The 17,461-nt window shown below is 41.2% G+C and overlaps 1 protein-coding gene across 1 annotated transcript in view; it reads left to right on the forward strand.

Moving 5' to 3' along the window:
- The window catches only part of ANK1 (ankyrin 1), a 203,070-nt gene that overhangs the window by 48,833 nt on the left and 136,776 nt on the right, over window positions 1-17,461 (forward strand). Inside the window, exon 2 of the mRNA XM_069075835.1 lies at window positions 8,286-8,387. Coding sequence (XP_068931936.1) covers window positions 8,286-8,387 — 102 coding nt within the window. The remainder of the gene's footprint in view (window positions 1-8,285; window positions 8,388-17,461) is intronic.

The following is a 17,461-nucleotide window of genomic DNA, read 5'->3' on the forward strand; positions in this document are numbered from 1 at the left end:
AGAGAGAGAGAGAGAGAGAGAGAGAGAGGAGAAGTCATGCTGGATTATATTAATCTGGGGTTCATGTCTTCTAGAAAACTAAACTTCACCCATCCCCTATTATGTCACAAACCCCTTTTTTTGACTCTGTCTTCTCACCTATGTTAGAAGGTATGCTGACATTTAAAAGTATTCTTTCTGCCTCTTCCCTAGCCCATAGTAGGTGCCCCCTGGGTTTTTGATCTATTGCCATATTAGCATCTCCCCACACAGGAAGTGCAAAGTTTAATAATAGTCTGGGTGTCTCAATTACTCACAACTCATTCCCTTATATCCTGTGCTCCATTTGGAATTTAATTCACTTCCTTTCCTCTAATTTCCTCTCAGGACTGTAGTTAGCCTAGACTCTGTTAACTTAGATGAGTTACTTCCTCCGTCTAGTTTAGAATGCAGAGGATTGCCAATGGAGGATAGAAACAGTTGGGTTGCATGGTTGTGTGTGTGTTTGAGGGGAATCCGAGATTAATTATAGTTGTCTCTGAGGGCAATTGACAGAAAAGGTGGGAAATTATACCATAAATGTCTCCCTAATCCTGCTATATTTAGGTCAGTTAAATTTAGTTTGCAAGACCCATAGGAATAAATGAAGAGGTGGCTTGGTTGGTTAAGCAAGAGTGAGGGGTGGAAAGAGTGTCCCAGAATATGCTACAAGACTCAGAGGAAGGCCATCAGACAGATCTATCAATTGATTGATAAATATTGTATCTATTATATGCCAGGCACCATGCTAGGTGTTGAGGATACACTTGCCCTCAAAGAGCTTACATTCTGTCAAGGGAGATAATGCATACGTATCTTCCTTAAAGAGAAATCCTCTATGGTTTATGGGAGGACAGAGGTAAAAAACAGTATGAGAAATCAATCAAGAAGCATTTGTTAAGTGCCTACTATGTGCTAGGTACTCTGTCAAGTGTTGAGGATACAAAAGAGGCAAAAGACAGTCAGTCCTTGCCCTCAAGGAATTTACAATCTAACTGGAGAGGCAACATGCAAACATACATACAAAAAAAGCTATATACAGGATAATAGGAAATGCTTAACAGAGGGAAGGCACTAGAATTAAGAGGGGTTGGGAAAGGCTTCCTGTAGAAGATGGGAAAGTGTGAACAGATTGAGGTCTGTAATCATGTGATATGAGCAGGCATTAATGAGTTGTGATCTTCATGATCAAAGGGAGTATCCATTCCAATGGGATTGTGGATTGGCTAACTGTCAAAATATAAATCAGATTAAAATGAATGTTGCAATGTACCAGGTGCTATGTAGATCTTTTTTAAAAAGAGATCTTTTTTAAAAAGATATCACTGATATGAAATAAGGCAGTATAACATCAAGGGCTGAATTATATGGCTTATCACATGCTCCAAAATCTTAGAGAAGGAAAAAAAATTGTACTTTGGAGAAGAAGGGGAAGGTTTTGTGGAGATGGGATTTTGATGATAATGTAAGATTTAAGGTCTTAAAGGTCATATAAGATTTGAATTGACAAAGACAAGGGAAAGGTGTATATATGAAACAGAAGCATGAAGGCAGGTATAAGTCAGGGTTTGGGGGAGAAGATTAGTAAATAGATCAATCTGGAAGAAGTGGAAAACTCATGTTGAGGAACAGTGGGACACAAGTGCAAGATGGGGTCAGTCGATGAAAAACTTTGAATGACTGCTACTTGAAGAGTTTGGGCTTGGTCTACAGGCAATGGGAAACCACTGTAGGATCTACAGTAAGGAAGGTGACATAAAGGATTCAGTAGTTTAGTAAAATCTGTCTGGTGGCAATTTGAGGGATAAAGTAGTGAGGTAGTCTGGGTGGTCAGGGGCTGAGCCTGATTGGAAGTTAGTGACTGGGTTTCTTCCATTTCCTCTAATGGAGATTTCAGCAATAAACTCACCAGACAAAGGAGGAGACCTAGGTATAGGCATTGTCAGCAGTGCCCCATTGGGGCAGAGGTGGAGGAGTCTGGAATGAGGAGCTGAATCAGTTGAAAAGTGAATATGTCTGGGTGGGTTGTGGAAAGATGCTTGGATTTCTCTGCCATTTGTCACCATTGTGGCCACGTACAAATAGCTTAACCTCTCCGGGACCCAGTTTCTTCATCTGCAAAATGAGGAGACTCATACTAAATGATTTCTAAATTCTCTTCCATGTCTGACATTCTGTGTGGAATTTAATTTCAGATACTCTGAGCTGATAGAGGGTAACTAAGTGGCAACTGGAACCAGTTCCTTCTTTTTATAGAAGAGAAAACAAAGGCTCAGAGCAGATCCGCAATCTGTCCAAGGTGACGTAGGTTTGAGTAGCAAAGGCAGAGATGGAAGAAACCTTAGAATTCATGTTGTCCCACTTTCTGTCTTATGCTGGAATATGCTGGTCTTGCCTCTACTTGGATATTTCTAGAGATGGGGAATTCATTACTTTACAAGATGGTCTGTGCCATTGCTAGACAACTGGAAGGTCAAACTATTCTCCTGAAACTTGTCTACTTGATTCTCTTAGTCTTGTCCTTGGGGACCAAGTAGAAAATGTTCATTCCCCCTTCAAAGATGACAACTCTTTAACCAAACAAAATGGCACATACCCCCAGTCACCTAGGCCTGCAATCTTCATGTCATCCTCAATCTGTCACCCTCTTCACCCCACATATCCTATCTATTGCCCAATCTTGTCGGTTTTCCTTTCATTATGTCCCCTTGTCTCTGCTCACATGGCTGCAATCCTTACCAGCTCTTGCCTAAACTATTTCAATACCCTCAGACTGGTCTCTTGAAATCCGTTTTCCAATTAGTTGCCAAGGTGATTTATCTAAAACAGACTCAATTAACCAGGTCATCCCCAACCCAACCCAACCCGTCTTCAATGAACTTCAATGGCTCCTTATTACTTCCAGAATCAAATATAAAAATCCTCTTTTTGGCATTTAAAGCCAAACTTTATGAACTTTATAAACTTGTGAAAATAAGTTGACCACTTCTCACCTTCTCAGCCTTCTTACACCTTATTCCCCCACCACATATTCCATGATCCATGAAACTGGTCTTGCTGTTCCTCCTACATGATACCGTATCTCCTGACTCTGTACCTTCTCACTGGCCTTTGCTTCCTTCAAGACTGAGCTCAAATTCCACTGGCTGTAGGAGGCCTGTCCCAGTCCCTTAGTTCCTCAGCACCTTCCCCTCTGAGATTACCTTCCTTTTAGTCTGACCATATCTTATTTGTACCTAGTTATTTACATGTATTCTCATTCATTAAAATGTAAGCCCCTTAAGAGTAGGGACTCTTTTTTCCCTTTCTTTGTAGCCCCAGCACTGAATGCTTGGGATGATAAAGGCAACAGACAAATTGTCTAAACAAGGAAGAAATGACGGGAGTAGGGAAGGAAACATGAGGGAAGCAAGAAGCCACTAGATTCTGATACTTTGAAAGAATGTGGTAAAAAAAACATAGGCATGTATGGCCTGCCACTTGATTAATTGCCCTTGCTTAACGTGAGCAAAAGAAGCCACAAAACCTGGGGGTGTTCATTTATTTTTTTTGGTTCTTGCTGTCTCTGGTTGGTCCTTTATATCCGAGATAAATAAGTGTTTTCAGTGGTAAGTGGTCTATATGGACAAAGAGGAATTAGGGAGATGAACCACAGTCAGGAAATGAAAATCTTTCACTTTGATGAGAAGAGCAGAGTTGTGATTCAAATCAGCTTCTCTGACCTCATCTCTCTTTCCTCTTTATCTTGCTACATCTCAAGACAAGAGTAGAGTTCCAAGCTCCCACCCCACCCTCACCCCCTAACTCATCTCTTCTTCATGTTAAACATCCCCATCCCCTTCCAACATTGCCCCCTTGAACAATATCCAATCCCCTCATCCATCTGATTGTCCTCTAGACTTGTTCCAGGTTATTAATGCCCTTTTATTGCTAGTTTCATTTCCTCCCAAACCAATGGTCTATTTGCCTATAAAGTTTCTTTTAAGTTAAAAGGAATGAATTAGGGTGGAAGAAGTAGAACCCTCTTCTGAACTTTACTGTTATTGTCATGGGTGTCATGATCTTTCCATGTGACTAAATTGACAGTCTCAATGTTGGCCTCACCTCCTCACCCTCACCCCGTATATCTGATCAGTTTTCAGATCTTCTCATTTCTTCCTCCACAGTATTTCTCACAAATGCCCTTTACTCTCTATTCTCTTGGCTACCACCCTATTTCGGGACTTCATCACTTCTGGCCTGGTCTGTTGCAATAGTTTTCTATTTGGTCTCCCTGTCTCAAGCCTCCTCATGTTCCAGTACATTTTCCTCACCACCTCCAAAGGGCAGATATGAACATGGTCATGCCCTCCCCTCATTCAATAAAGTCCAGTGACTCCCTCTTTCTTCTAGGATCAAGGGTATCCCAAAATTCTTGGTGTAATTTAAAGCTTTAATACCTTTAGCAGTATAAATGCTACAAACTTACCCCCAAAGTCACCATAATTTGAAAGTTTATTTAAATCTATTTTATACTTATTTAGTTTCATGAATTTTTTTGAGTAATTAGTATTTTAATTTTAGCAATATATGGTATTATTATGCATTATGAATTATGTGTTTGATAGTTTCTGGATGAAACTTCCTCTGACTGATGGATCAGAGAGGGGGTCAGTCCCCTTGATGGGCCACCTTGGTTACTTAAGTTGACCTCAATTATCAGTTGGGCTATTTCTTGTAGGGTCATGTCAAAACAGTCATGTATGTATCAAAACCTCATTCCTTGGATATTCTTTGGATGGGTAGGATTGCAAATGCATTCCTTTCAGTCACTGAGCAGCAACTGACTGAAGTTTTTACAAAATTCAAAAATCAGAGTGATATATATATATATAGAACAAGACAGTGGTTATATGAAATTCTAATAAGAAACATCAATATTTTTTAAAAATCTAATAATTAACTTTTGGAATATTGCTTTTTGTAAGTTTGAAGCATTTATAATACTGAAGTTAATAAAATTTGAAACTGCATTAAGACTTTTGGGACACTTTGTATAAAGTCTTCTATGTGACATTTAAATCTAAAGCCTGGCTCCATCCTGCCCTCTAACCTTCTTAGACATTACTCCAATTCATGTACTCTGTGGTCTAGCCAGACTGGTCAACTTGCTGTCCATTGTACAAAACTCCATCTCCAGCTCCATGTCTTTGCGCTGGCCTTCTGCCATGACTAGAACACTCTCCCTCTTTGTTCCCACCTCTTGGAATCCCTGATTTCCTTTAAGACCTCAGGTCAGGTGCTTCTGTTTATTTCCTGATCATCACCTCTAGTTGCTAATGCTTTGTATCTACTTGATATTTGTCACACACATACCTATGTATGTCCCTCCCAGTAGATGGTGAGCTCCTGGATGGCAGGGACAGCCTTGTGCTCTTTTGTGTTCCAATCATTTAGCACTGTGGCCATAGGCCCTTGAGGAATGTTTACTGATGGATTGTCTCCAATATAAAGTAAACTTCTTAAAGGTAGGGACTTTTTCACTTTTGTTTTCAGCACCTGCCATAGAAACACTGACTTGCTTACTGATAGATTCATCTTTATGAGTTTGAAGGATTAAATCTGATTCATTCTGCTTGGCTCCAGAGGGTAGAACTAAGACCATAGGTAGACATTGCAGAAAAGTGAGTTTAGGTTTGATGTAAAGAAACATTTCCTAAAGTTAGAGTTATCCAAGAGTGAAATGGGCTGCCTTGGAGAAAGTGAGTTCTCTCTCATTGGAGGTCATCATATAAAGGCTGGTTGACCATTTTCTGGGTATGTTGCCGAAGGGATTCTTGTTCAGTTATAGATTGGACCAAATGGACATTGAGGTCTGTTCCAATTATGAAATTCTGTGAAGGATGGGAATCTTCAAACATCAGGTTTAAAAATCAAATGAAGGTTTGTCAAGAGACTTGGTCTCACTACAACAGTGACTGGATCTACCATCTCCTACAAATTTGCCCTTAGAGACCTTTCAGTCCTCTAAGGTCTTTGTGAACTTTGAATCTCAGAGTTGGAAGGCACCTCACTGCTAATCAGATCTAACAGATACCTGACCTAGAATCACTACTACAATATCTTCAACAAATAGCCTTCTAATCTTCACTGGATGGGGCACCTGAACTGTAATTCTGAAGAAAGAGAAGGATGTTAGCAAAGATAAGTAGGGAGTGTGTACCAGGAATGGGGATGGCCTGTGTGAACACATGGAGATGAGAGTTGGCATTAAGTTCAAAGAATAGCTTAGTGGGCCATATTTGACTGGACTATTAAGTGTGTAAATAAGAATAATGTGAAATAAGACTAAAAAGGTATAGGATCATAGGACTGTAGATTTCTAGAGTTAGAAGGAACCCTAGAGGCCACCTACCCCCAATCTTCTTATTTTACAGGTGAGTCAACTAAATCTTGGGGAGGTAGGATTGGAAACTAAGTCCCCTTTCTACTATGTTATAGTATATTGGAAATACACAGTAAAGGGCCTTAAGTGCCAAGCAAATAATTTTATCCAATAGGCAAAAGGGAAACACCAAAGCTTTTTTTTTTTTTTGCTGCAACAGAGTGATAAATCTAGTGTTTTGGTGGTTCTGTGGAAAAAGGAAAAAAAATGTTAAAAGGGAAACCAATTAGAAAGTTATTATAATAGTCTTATTCATAGTAGGTGTTTAATAACCATTGCTTGAGTTGAGTTAAATAGTTCAGAAAAGAGATAAAATGTATCCCTTTCTTTTGTTGCAATAGTGGAAGTAAAGATTTCCTCTCCTTTGAGAATCAGGTGGGCATACATCGTAACAACTTAGAGATTCAAAAAGGAAAAATCAAGCTTAGTGGTTTGTTTTCGAGTCAGATGATTATAACTTTGGTGCATTGTTGTATATGTATACACACATCCCCATATATGAATTATAATACTATTATAGGAATTTCTACTATCATTTCCTTCTAAAAATTATTATAGTGCTTTGAAAAGGATGGTAGCATAAACTTCATTTAAAAAAACCATTATCAGCCAAAGGAATTTGAAAGACCTTTAAGTGGTTGAAGTAATATTAAATTGTGACCATCCCAAGAGTCAAAAACAATGAATTCATACTAAGAGGAATACTTTCAAGACAATCAAGTCACGTCATATACATACTTAAGTCATTTGCTTTGTTTCACTGTGTTCATTTTAAATAAAGTTTCTTTTGCAAACAAGAATAACATTTAGTAAACTCATACTTTGTGATTTTTGCCGTTTGGTCATTTTTCATTTGTGTTCAACTCTTCATGACCCCATCTGGGATATTCTTGGCAAAGCTCCTTGGAGTGGTTTGGCATTTCTTTCTCCTGCTCATTTAACAGATGAGGAAACTGAGGCAAACTGGGTTCAGTGACTTGCCTGAGGTCACACAACTAAGAAGTGTCTAAGGCTGGGTTTGAACTCACAAATATGAGTTTTCCTGACTCCAGGTTCAGCACTCTATCCACTGAACCACCTAGCTTCTCCAAACTTTATGATAGATAGATAAACAGACACACATATATACATATGTACGTATAAATTATGTAATACTTTAAGAATGTGATTTCATCAGTGTGGGTGCTTATCTACACTGTTACTGATCATGACCCCTCTACAAACTTAGTAGATGTCCTTGAGAGTTACTCTGGACAAAATATTCATCTATCAGCAGCTAACCTAACAATGAGCCTCTCTAAACTCCACTAGACTGGTTTTATATCCAAAGAAACAGTATGTCCCTGGGTCTCTACTCCAAATTTTTCCAGCAGGGAATGGGACCTTCCAGGACTGGGTTTCATTGACTCAGCCTTTGAGAACCCAAAGCAACCTCCAAACCATGATTCAGCATTGGATGAGGACTTTAGTGAAATCCATTAGTGAAAGCCTCTTTGACTGAGTGATGAAGCCCGTAGAATCTCTAAGAGGATGAATTGTTCCCCAGACACAAAGAAGACTTCAGTGGCTAGTCTTGACTTGTCAATTTTGTGTTCTCTCCCTTAGGTCTGACACATTTAATGTCATCTGTCTCTCTGTCTGTCAGAGGAACAGAGTAGCACTCCTTTATTTGATTCTCAAACAGACACCAAGTATCATTATTTGACCTTCTTGCTTTTCTGCTACTGGCCTCAAGGTTTATCTTGCTTCCCACTACTTTTGCTGGGCCTGTGGGGTGTAATCTGATGGGGCTGACCATGGGATGGATGAATGACTCACAGCTGTTCATTTTTTCTCTTTGTAGGCCGATGCTGCTACCAGTTTTCTGAGGGCAGCAAGATCAGGAAACTTGGACAAAGCTTTGGATCACCTGCGGAATGGGGTAGATATTAACACCTGTAACCAGGTAGGTGGCATCTCTTTGGAGTTTACATGTTACTGCTTCTTTCTGGAGAACAGTTTTTACCTTGTCTCATTGAGGGAATGTTGGGAAACTGAGTTCATTAGCTTAGAGATGGACCAAGGGTACAAAGCCAGAGAGGGGTCCTTCTCATTATTGTTTGCAAACTCTTCTACAAATGATTTACTGAATGGTAGAGGCTGCAGCTAAAACCAGTGGAACGCTCAGGCTCACATCTCCTGCAGAGGCTTCTTTGAGAAGTTTCATTTAATCCCTGCTGGTGCATTTAGAAAATGATCTTTGAAATTTAGGAGGAAGAGTCATCTTTGAAAGGTGATTAGACAACTGGTGACATTAAATCTACTGTCCTGGCCAGCAACCTATCTAGGAACTCTGTTGGGGTTGAGAAGAAAAGAAATGAATGAGTGTTTGATTTATCAGATGTTGGTAAAATTGGATTTTCCTTCAGATTGAGCATGGAGGTACAAGGGTAGCAAAAATGAGCTTTGTGGGAGCCAGGAATGAGTTGTGGGTAATTATTTCTTTGGGCGAGAAGAAGTTAGCTAACGTCATTGGGTTCAAATGGGCGGTAGAGGGTGAAGAATCAGTTTCTTGGCAAAAAGGTACCGGACTTCAGCAGGAACAGAGATGACTGCTCTCAGAAAGAGGAAACAAAAGACGAAAGGTTCAGCTGAGCATGTGGACTGGATGACCTCTACAAGGCCAGCTGGGCAGATTCCCAGGATGCCAGACAAAGTTTCCCAGGGCAGCAGGCCACCATTTCTCTAGCTCTGTCCACCTCCTAATTCCTCACTCACTCTCCCTTCCCTCCTCACAAATATGGAGAATACAGCTCAGTATAGGCCATTGAACAGAGGACTAATTGGGCTCTTGGAAAACTAAGGTTGCCACAAGATCAGTCAGAGACAGATGGGGGTAAGAGAGATATGGAATTTGGAGCTGCAGGAGGAAAGCTCCCTTTAGGGCTTCACTGGTTCATAGAACTGGGAGCAGGAAGGGATCTTACAGACCATTTAGTCCAGCATCCTGATTTTGCAGAAGAGGAAACTGAGGCCCAGAAGTGACTTTCCTAAGATCATATGGCCAAACTTTGAAAACAGATCCTTAGAATCCAAATCCAGTGAGTCTTCTTTCTATCTTGTGGCCTGGGTAAAAAAAAAAAAAGTCTCCTGGTTTCCCCAGCTCGACTTGTTCTCTGTGCCAAGCTCACTGATTCTCTTCTTTGTAAGGATAGTGTTTTATAAACCCCAAAATTTGTTGTTTAGTTGTCTCAGTCATGTCTGACCCTTTGTGACCCTTCTGGGGGGTTTCTAAGCAAAGATAATGGGGTGGTTTGCCATTTCCTTCTCCAGCTTATTTTACAGATGAGGAAACTGAGGCAAACAGGGTTAAGTGACTTGCCCAAGGTCACACAGTGGCTGAGGGCAGAGTCGAATTCAAGTCTTACTGACTCCATGACCAGCACTCTGTCCACTGTGCCACCTGGTTGCCCCCAAGCCCTAAAATACAATAAGAATTTTATTATTATAACATGCAGTATGAGAGGTAATATCATGTAGTAGTAGTGGATAGAGTGCTGAACTAAAAATCAAGAAGATTGGGGTTCAAATTCTGCCTCAGACATTTATTATGTGTGACCCTAGGCAAGTCACTTAACCCTTATGGGCCTCAGTTTCCTCATTTGTAAAATGAGGCTGATCCATTTGATGGACTCAATGATAACTGATATCCCTTCCAACTCTAAATGTGTGCTCTGTGATCGAATTGCATGCACAATCTCATTGAAACCATCAAAGTCATATGGCGAATTGTGTTGTTTTTATTCAGCTCAAGAAATGTTATTATGATAACAACACTTTTCCTTAAGTCGTCAGGACAACCCTGCGAGGTAATCAAGTGAGATAATATTTGTAAATCCCTTAGCATAGTGTCTGGTATACAGTAGGTGTTGTTCCCTTCCTTGTTCCCTTCCCTTCCTCCCAGGTAGATAATGAAACTATGGTGACAATTTGCAATTTTAAAGTACTTTGGTAGAGTGGGGAATTGGTCCCAGTCAGGAGTGTACTGGTAAATGTTTAACAATCAGCTGTCTGAAGAAAAAATAATGTACAGGCCACATATTTTTAATCTTAACCTGTATCACTTTTAAAATTCTAGACAATTGGGGCGGCTAGGTGGCACAGTGTACAGAGCACTGGCCTTGGACTCACTGGACCTGAGTTCAAATCCGACCTCAGACACTTAACACTTACTATCCATGTGACCTTGGGCAAGCAACTTAACCCCAATTGCCCTGCCTTCCCCCTCCAAAAAAAATAATAAAGCAAAAAAAAAAATTCTAGACAATCACCAAAAAATAAACCGAGCTTTGATTTGTAGCATTTGCCACTTCATGAGGTATAAATGCTCAATAGATTTTTGAAAGCAATGAGCTGACTCGAGAACACCCTTGGGCTCAGGTCTCCTGACTGCTGCTAATCCAGTGTTCTTATCACACATCTTTCTGCCTACCTCCCTGTGAAAAATGGAAGAAAGGCTAACATGATTTGCCCAGGCCTATCCAGCTTTAATTTAGGGGCAGCTAGGAGGTGCATTGGATAGAGCTCTGGGCCTGGAGGCAGGAAGACTCATCTTCCTGAGTTCAAATCTAGTTTCAGACACTTACTAGCTGAGTGACCCTGGGCCAGTCACTTAACCCTGTTTGCCTCAGTTTCCTCATCTGTAAAAGATGAACTGGAGAAGAAGGAAACAGTAAACTGCTCCAGTATCTTTGCCAAGAAAACCCCACATGGGGTCATGAAGAGTTGGATGTGACTGAAAACATCTGAACAACAATAGCAAAAACCCAGTTTTTAAATTACAGGATCAGAGTTCAAGACTTCTGTGTCTAGCTGGTAGTCGTTCCATGACCCCACAGACACCTCCATAGGATGTGAGTCCCATAGTGTCAGGTCAGTGGGTTGGTAAAGGGGAAAGTGTTTACCAGGCCTGCTGCTCTCCCAGGAAGACCGTAGGGATGCATCTGAGGGGCTGATGTGGAAGTGCCATTATGAAAATGGTGGGGTGCCACGCAAAGAATCAGGTTGTGGCTTTCACTGCAGTGCAGCTCTTCTTACAGAGTGCCAGGCCTGGAGAGCTCCTCTCTCAGGAGTCACATCTTGGTCCTCTCCAGAATTCCATGGAGAGTGGCAGAAATGGGGACAAGAAAATGCTTGCCAGCCTCCAGCCAGTGCCAAGGCCACTATTGGATTGGGGAATTCTAAGGACACCATAGGAACATGACTCTGGAATTTGATTATGATGAATGCCCTGTGGGTGCGGTTAGTGTCCTGGGCTGTATCTGGCCCGTCTTCACCCCTAACTCAATAGGCACGTATCAGGTCGCTTCACTGGCTCCTTGCATTCTGAGAGCCGCAGCCACCAAGGAATTATTTACACTCTACATCTCAGACCTGGACTTAGGCCAAAAGAAACAGATAATAGGCTCTGTGGGAGCCCCAGAGGGGCCCTTTTGGTTCGATTTTGAGGCTTCAGGCCTTTGCCCAATTCTTGTGAGACCAATTTTACCTCCAGGGGAATGAGGAAAGGAGAACTTTAGAATCAGGAACATGGATTTCCCCTGGGGAAGAGGAAGACTTTGCAAATTCCCAGTTGGGGAATCTACTGCCCAAGAAACCCTCCCAAAATGGGGTTCTGTTTGCCTGCATCTTTCTTATTGATCCAAGCACTGCAGTGATGGTGAGCTGCAGACAAGTTCCACCTGGAAGAGAGATTTTCTATTTTGCTGGTGTTTAATTGCTGGGCCTATATGCTTAATTTTAGGGAGGTGGACAGGGAAGAGGAGAGGAGGTGAGCTTCCAGCTTCATTAAATCTATTAGAATGTTTCATGGGATAGTTATTCATTTCATAAAACTACATGAAGATTTATTTCTTTATTGATTTATACTCTTTAGCTATCCTGGAAAGGCACAGAACAGTTTGCCTCTCAGTCTAGACTAAGAATGGGTTGTTTTCATTATTCTCTAAGGAGCTTCTCATCTCTGGTAATACTGAAGGGCCTTCAAAATAGTGTCATATGAGAATTGGTTGAGGGAAATGGGGTTTTTTAGCCTGGTCGGGGGCGGGGATGGAATGGAGAGCAGAGAGGAAGGAGAGAGGGCAATCACAAAGACGACACTTTGGGTTCCATGAAAGGAGAAGCTTCCAAACAATTATAACTGTTGTTTGTCCTTTGTTCTCAAAGAGGACCGTGACATCAGGAGGTGCTGCCATGATATGCAAGTGAATTAGATATAAGTACAATTAGAACTATTCAAGAATAGAATAGATTTCCAGGATGGTCATAGATTCAGAGTTGGAAGGACGCTTAGAGGTCATTTGATAGAGACAAAAACTGAGGTTCAAGGACATTCAGTTATTTTTTTTTTTAACATCACTCAGGTACCAAGGCTGGAATTTGAACCAGAGACCTTTGACTCCAAATCCAGCACCTTGTTACAGCAGCAGATCTTCCATTTATGCCATAGGAGGATTAGTGGAAGGAATTTAGAAATGTTTAGTCTACAGAAGACCAGGCTTGGCAAGGGATTAGGGGTCATGATAGCTACCTTTAAACATTTGAAGGGTTGTCATGTAAGAAAGAAATTAGACTTTTTCTTTTTTTCTTCTTGCCCCCAGAAGGCAGAACTAGACACAAAGGTGTATTTAGGCTTGAGGTCAAAGAGAAATTTCCTAATGCTTAAGGCTGTCCAAAAGTGGAATGAGCTGCTTTGGGAGGACATAGAGTTGGAAGATCACTTGTCAGATGTGTAGAAGGGTACCTGGTTCAGATGGGTTAGATGACCACTGAAGTCCCTCTGGTCTCTGAGCTTTGGTGATTCCATAATATAATTATCATTGTCAATCACCACTATAGCTCAAAGACAAATATATAAAATACCACCCCACTACTGTATAGTCTGACTCCAGAATATATGCAGATTCTCAAATAGTCACACTGACCTCTACTCACATGCATAAGCTTGACTTGGTATTGACAGTTCCCAGAATCATGAAATAGTCTAGAATTAGAAGGGAACTTAGAACTCATTGAGTTTCCCCTCCTCATGTTATAGAGGAGGTATCTGATGATCTGAGAAGGGAAGTCATTCAACTGAAGTCACACAGTTAGTTCATTAGAAACCAGACCATTCTGGTCTGGCCAAATGCCATTTCCATTGGCAGCTGGATTGGCAAAGTGGATAGAGCACTGGACCCAGAAGACCCGAGTTTAAATTCAACCACAGACACTTAGCTGTGTGACCTGAGCAAATTACTTACTTTCTGTTTGTCTCAGTTTCCTCATCTATAAAATGGGGATAATACTAGCACCTACCTCCCAGGGATTATTGTAGGGATAAAATAAGATAATGTTTGTAAAGTGCTTTGCAAACCTTAGAGTGCCATATAGATGTTAGCTATCATTATTATGAACATTTATTAAGTACCTGCTGTATATAAGGCATTATGTTAGAGTCCATGTTTGCAAGCAGAAAAGATGATGCAGTCCCTGGTCTTAAAGAGTTTATATTTTACTCAGGTAGAAGGAGGAGATATGATATATACATAAATAAATACAATACAAATGGAGTGTGATGGAGGCAGACGTGCTAGATGGAAATTTGAGGAGGGTGAGAACACCTTTGGCATCAAGGAAGCCCCTATGGAGGAGGCAATGTTTAAGCAGATTTGCAGGAAGACAAGGATTCTGAGTGGTGGGGATGAGTAGAGAGTGCCCAATGTAATGGGAATCTGAAGATCTTCCCTGCTCCTTGGCCCATTTGATAGGCTTAAGCAAATCTGAGAACCTTCCCTGATTTGAAAATGTGCTCTGCCCCCTAATAGGCTGAATGTGGTCACATAGAGCCTGTGGCAGGAGGCTTGTTTTTCAGGAATGCCCACACCTTGTTATTTTGTGATTGGGCAGTGGGTCAAGAGGTTTGTGACATTCTCTGACCCAGGAGAAGTCTATATATACCCTGATGTGAGGTTTTGCTTTGGGGCTCACTTTGGGAAGAGTTGTGTGATTTGGCCAGATGAGACTCTGGGCAGCCCTTGAGCCACCTGGCTTTGAAAACCCGGATATTGATGCTTCCCTCTGTGGTAACACTAGGTATGGATGTAATGGTCAGACAGCTTAGAAGCCTGTCTGCTGAATTGTGTTATTTTCTGTTGTAACCTCTGTTTGTATTCTCTGAAGTTCGGGGTGCTGACCTTTTCCCCCTGAACTAGGTAAATGATGTATGTTTGATTAAAGCAACATTGTAACCCATTTTGAGTTGCTTTCCTTTAGAAAAGCAGATCCAAGAACCTGTGCTAGCAGCCATCCTTGGCATGCTAGGGTGCTTGCTGCTATACCCTCCCAGCATGGGGGAAGAGTTATGGGAATGTAATAATCATAATTATCACAATCAGATCCTGTTGTTTAGTGGTTCTGTAATATCTTTGGGACCCTTTGTGACCCCGTGGATCATAGCACACCAATGTTGTCTATGGGGTTTTCTTGGCAAAGGTACCAGAGTGATTTGCTATTTCCTTCTCCAGGGGATTAAGACAAACAAAGGTTAAGTGACTCGAACAAGGTCATGCTGCTAAGAGGCAGCTAGGTGACACAATAGATATAGCTCTGGTCTTGGAGTCAGGAAGACCTGAGTTCAAATATGACCTCAGACACTGAGTATCATCATCATCATAAGTAGCATTTATATAATGTTTATTATGTGTCAGGCACTGTGCTAAGCACTTTAAAAATCATATCTCATTTGATTCTCACAATAACCCTGGGAGGTAGATCCTATTATTATTCCCATTTTACATTTGAGGGAACTGAGGCAGACGGAGGTAAGAGATGGAATGCTGAGTTCAAAGAATAGCATTTGGCCAGTTTGGCTGGGACACAGGATGCATGAAAAAGATAATATGAAATGAGCCTACAAAGGGAGGTTGGAGCCAGATTGTGGAGGGCATTGGGATTGTCATTAAAGGTTTTAAAGCATACTTATTCCACTCAGGTGTCAGCTTAATAGACATTTTTCTCAAAGCAGAACCTCTCAAACTGCAGTAGCTGGGCCACTCCCATCAAAAAACACTTCCTTGAGTGGCTAATTGGATTCACACACAGCCTTTCAACCCATTTGTCTCAATAAGAGGGAAATAAGATGAGAACAGTAGGAAACTCTGCTCCTCTGGAGTTCCTGGAATTATTAATCCATCACTGACCTTCCATCAGGAGACACAGGTTGTAATCCCAAGTGAAAAGCCCTATTATCTTAGTTTTCTGTTCTATTCTTGTAACTCTAACAAGGCTGGCTCCCTTGCCCTGTCCAATGGAGAGGAGAGCACTGTAGGCTGGGCCCCTGACAGTGTCTTTCATGCTGAAGAAGAAACATTTCCTGTCAAAGGGCCAAGCATTGGATATGGTGAGACTGCCTTACTACAGGAAAAAAAATAGCCTGAGGAAAGATAGATAGATAGATAGATAGATAGATAGATAGATAGATAGATAGATAGATAGATAGATAGATGATAGATAGATAGATAGATAGATAGATAGATAGATAGATAGATAGATAGTGAGAGTGAGAGAGACAGAGACAGAGAGCAGAGAGAGAGACACAGAGATCTGACATAGAGTGATAGATCAAACAGATTATCAGACATAGATAAATGGATACAGAGATAGATAAATTAGCATAGCTATCTGTACTTCTATAGATCTTTATGGAAGTATAGACAGCAATAAGAGAGAGCAGCTATTTTCCTAAATGACAATGATGATGATGATTATGATAACTCACATTTATATGAGGACAGCTAGGTGGTGCCATAGTGCATAGAGCGCTGCACCTGGAGCAAGGAAGACTCCTCTTCCTGAGTTCAAATCCAGCCTCAGACACTTACTAGCTGTGTCACCTCAACAAGTCACTTAACCATTTGCCTCATCTGTAAAATGAGCTGGAGAAAGAAATGGCAAACCTCTCCAGTATCAGACACAATTGAAACTACCGAACAGCAACAAGAATTTATATAGGACCTACTATGCACCAGACACCGTGCTAAAGACTTTACATATTAATCTCGATTGACAGACAGAGACAATCGTGATTTCTTGATAAAGGAATGTTAAAGATCACACACACTCTCCACTCTAGACAAAGCGCGTCCTAACTATTCCCTATACATGGTTTTCCTTCTCTCATCTCTCTTCCTTTGTTGTTCCTCTGGTCTGGCAGTCCTACCTCCTCATCTCTGCCTCTTGCTCCATCCTTCACAAGACCTTTCCTAACCCCCACCACCCTGAGTTGTTAGTGCTTTCCAGCTCTTGAAATTACTTTGTATGACCTTATATGTGCACATTTCTGTGCTTGTGTAGTATTTCCCTCCTCTCCAGTAGAATGAAAGCCCCTTGAGGGCAGGGACTTTTCTGTTAGTCTTTGTTTTTGCTTCCCAAGTCCAGCATAGTATTTTGCATAGAAGATCATAGGATCTGTCTTAGTGCTAGAGCGGACTTTAGAGGCTAATCATTTTACAGAGGAGGAGACTGAGGCCCACATGTGAGGAAGATATCCAAGGTGACACAGGCAGGAAGAGGCTGAATCAGTGTTAGAATCCAGGCCACCTGAGTCTAAATCTCATCATTCTTCCCGGTGAACCAGATATGCCTTTTCTATCATAGCAGGTGCTTAATAAATATTGAACTGAGTTAAAGAATGTTTTCAAAACACTGGAAAGATCTGCAAATGATTCTAAGTACATGACAATGAAGCTGATGAGCCTTGCTGTCACAGTGTCTAGTGTTAATTCATTGTGACAAAATGAGTCTGCTGGCCAAGGTCATGGTAGTGATAACGGTGTGAAGCAGGGAACAGAAGAACAGTAAGATAGGGAAGGTCTTGTCATCCAACCACCTCATTTTATAGTGAAGGAGATTGAAGTCTACAGAGTTTAAGTGACTCAGCCCCAGTTGCCCAGGTAGCGTGTGACAGAGAGAACAATCTCCTGGTGTCTTCAAGCCCAGAAG

Source organism: Petaurus breviceps, unplaced genomic scaffold (genome assembly GCF_028583685.1).
Source record: "Petaurus breviceps papuanus isolate PSGF00001 unplaced genomic scaffold, PetGlider_PUasm1.0 90919, whole genome shotgun sequence".
In the NCBI taxonomy this organism is placed as follows: Eukaryota; Metazoa; Chordata; class Mammalia; order Diprotodontia; family Petauridae; genus Petaurus; species Petaurus breviceps.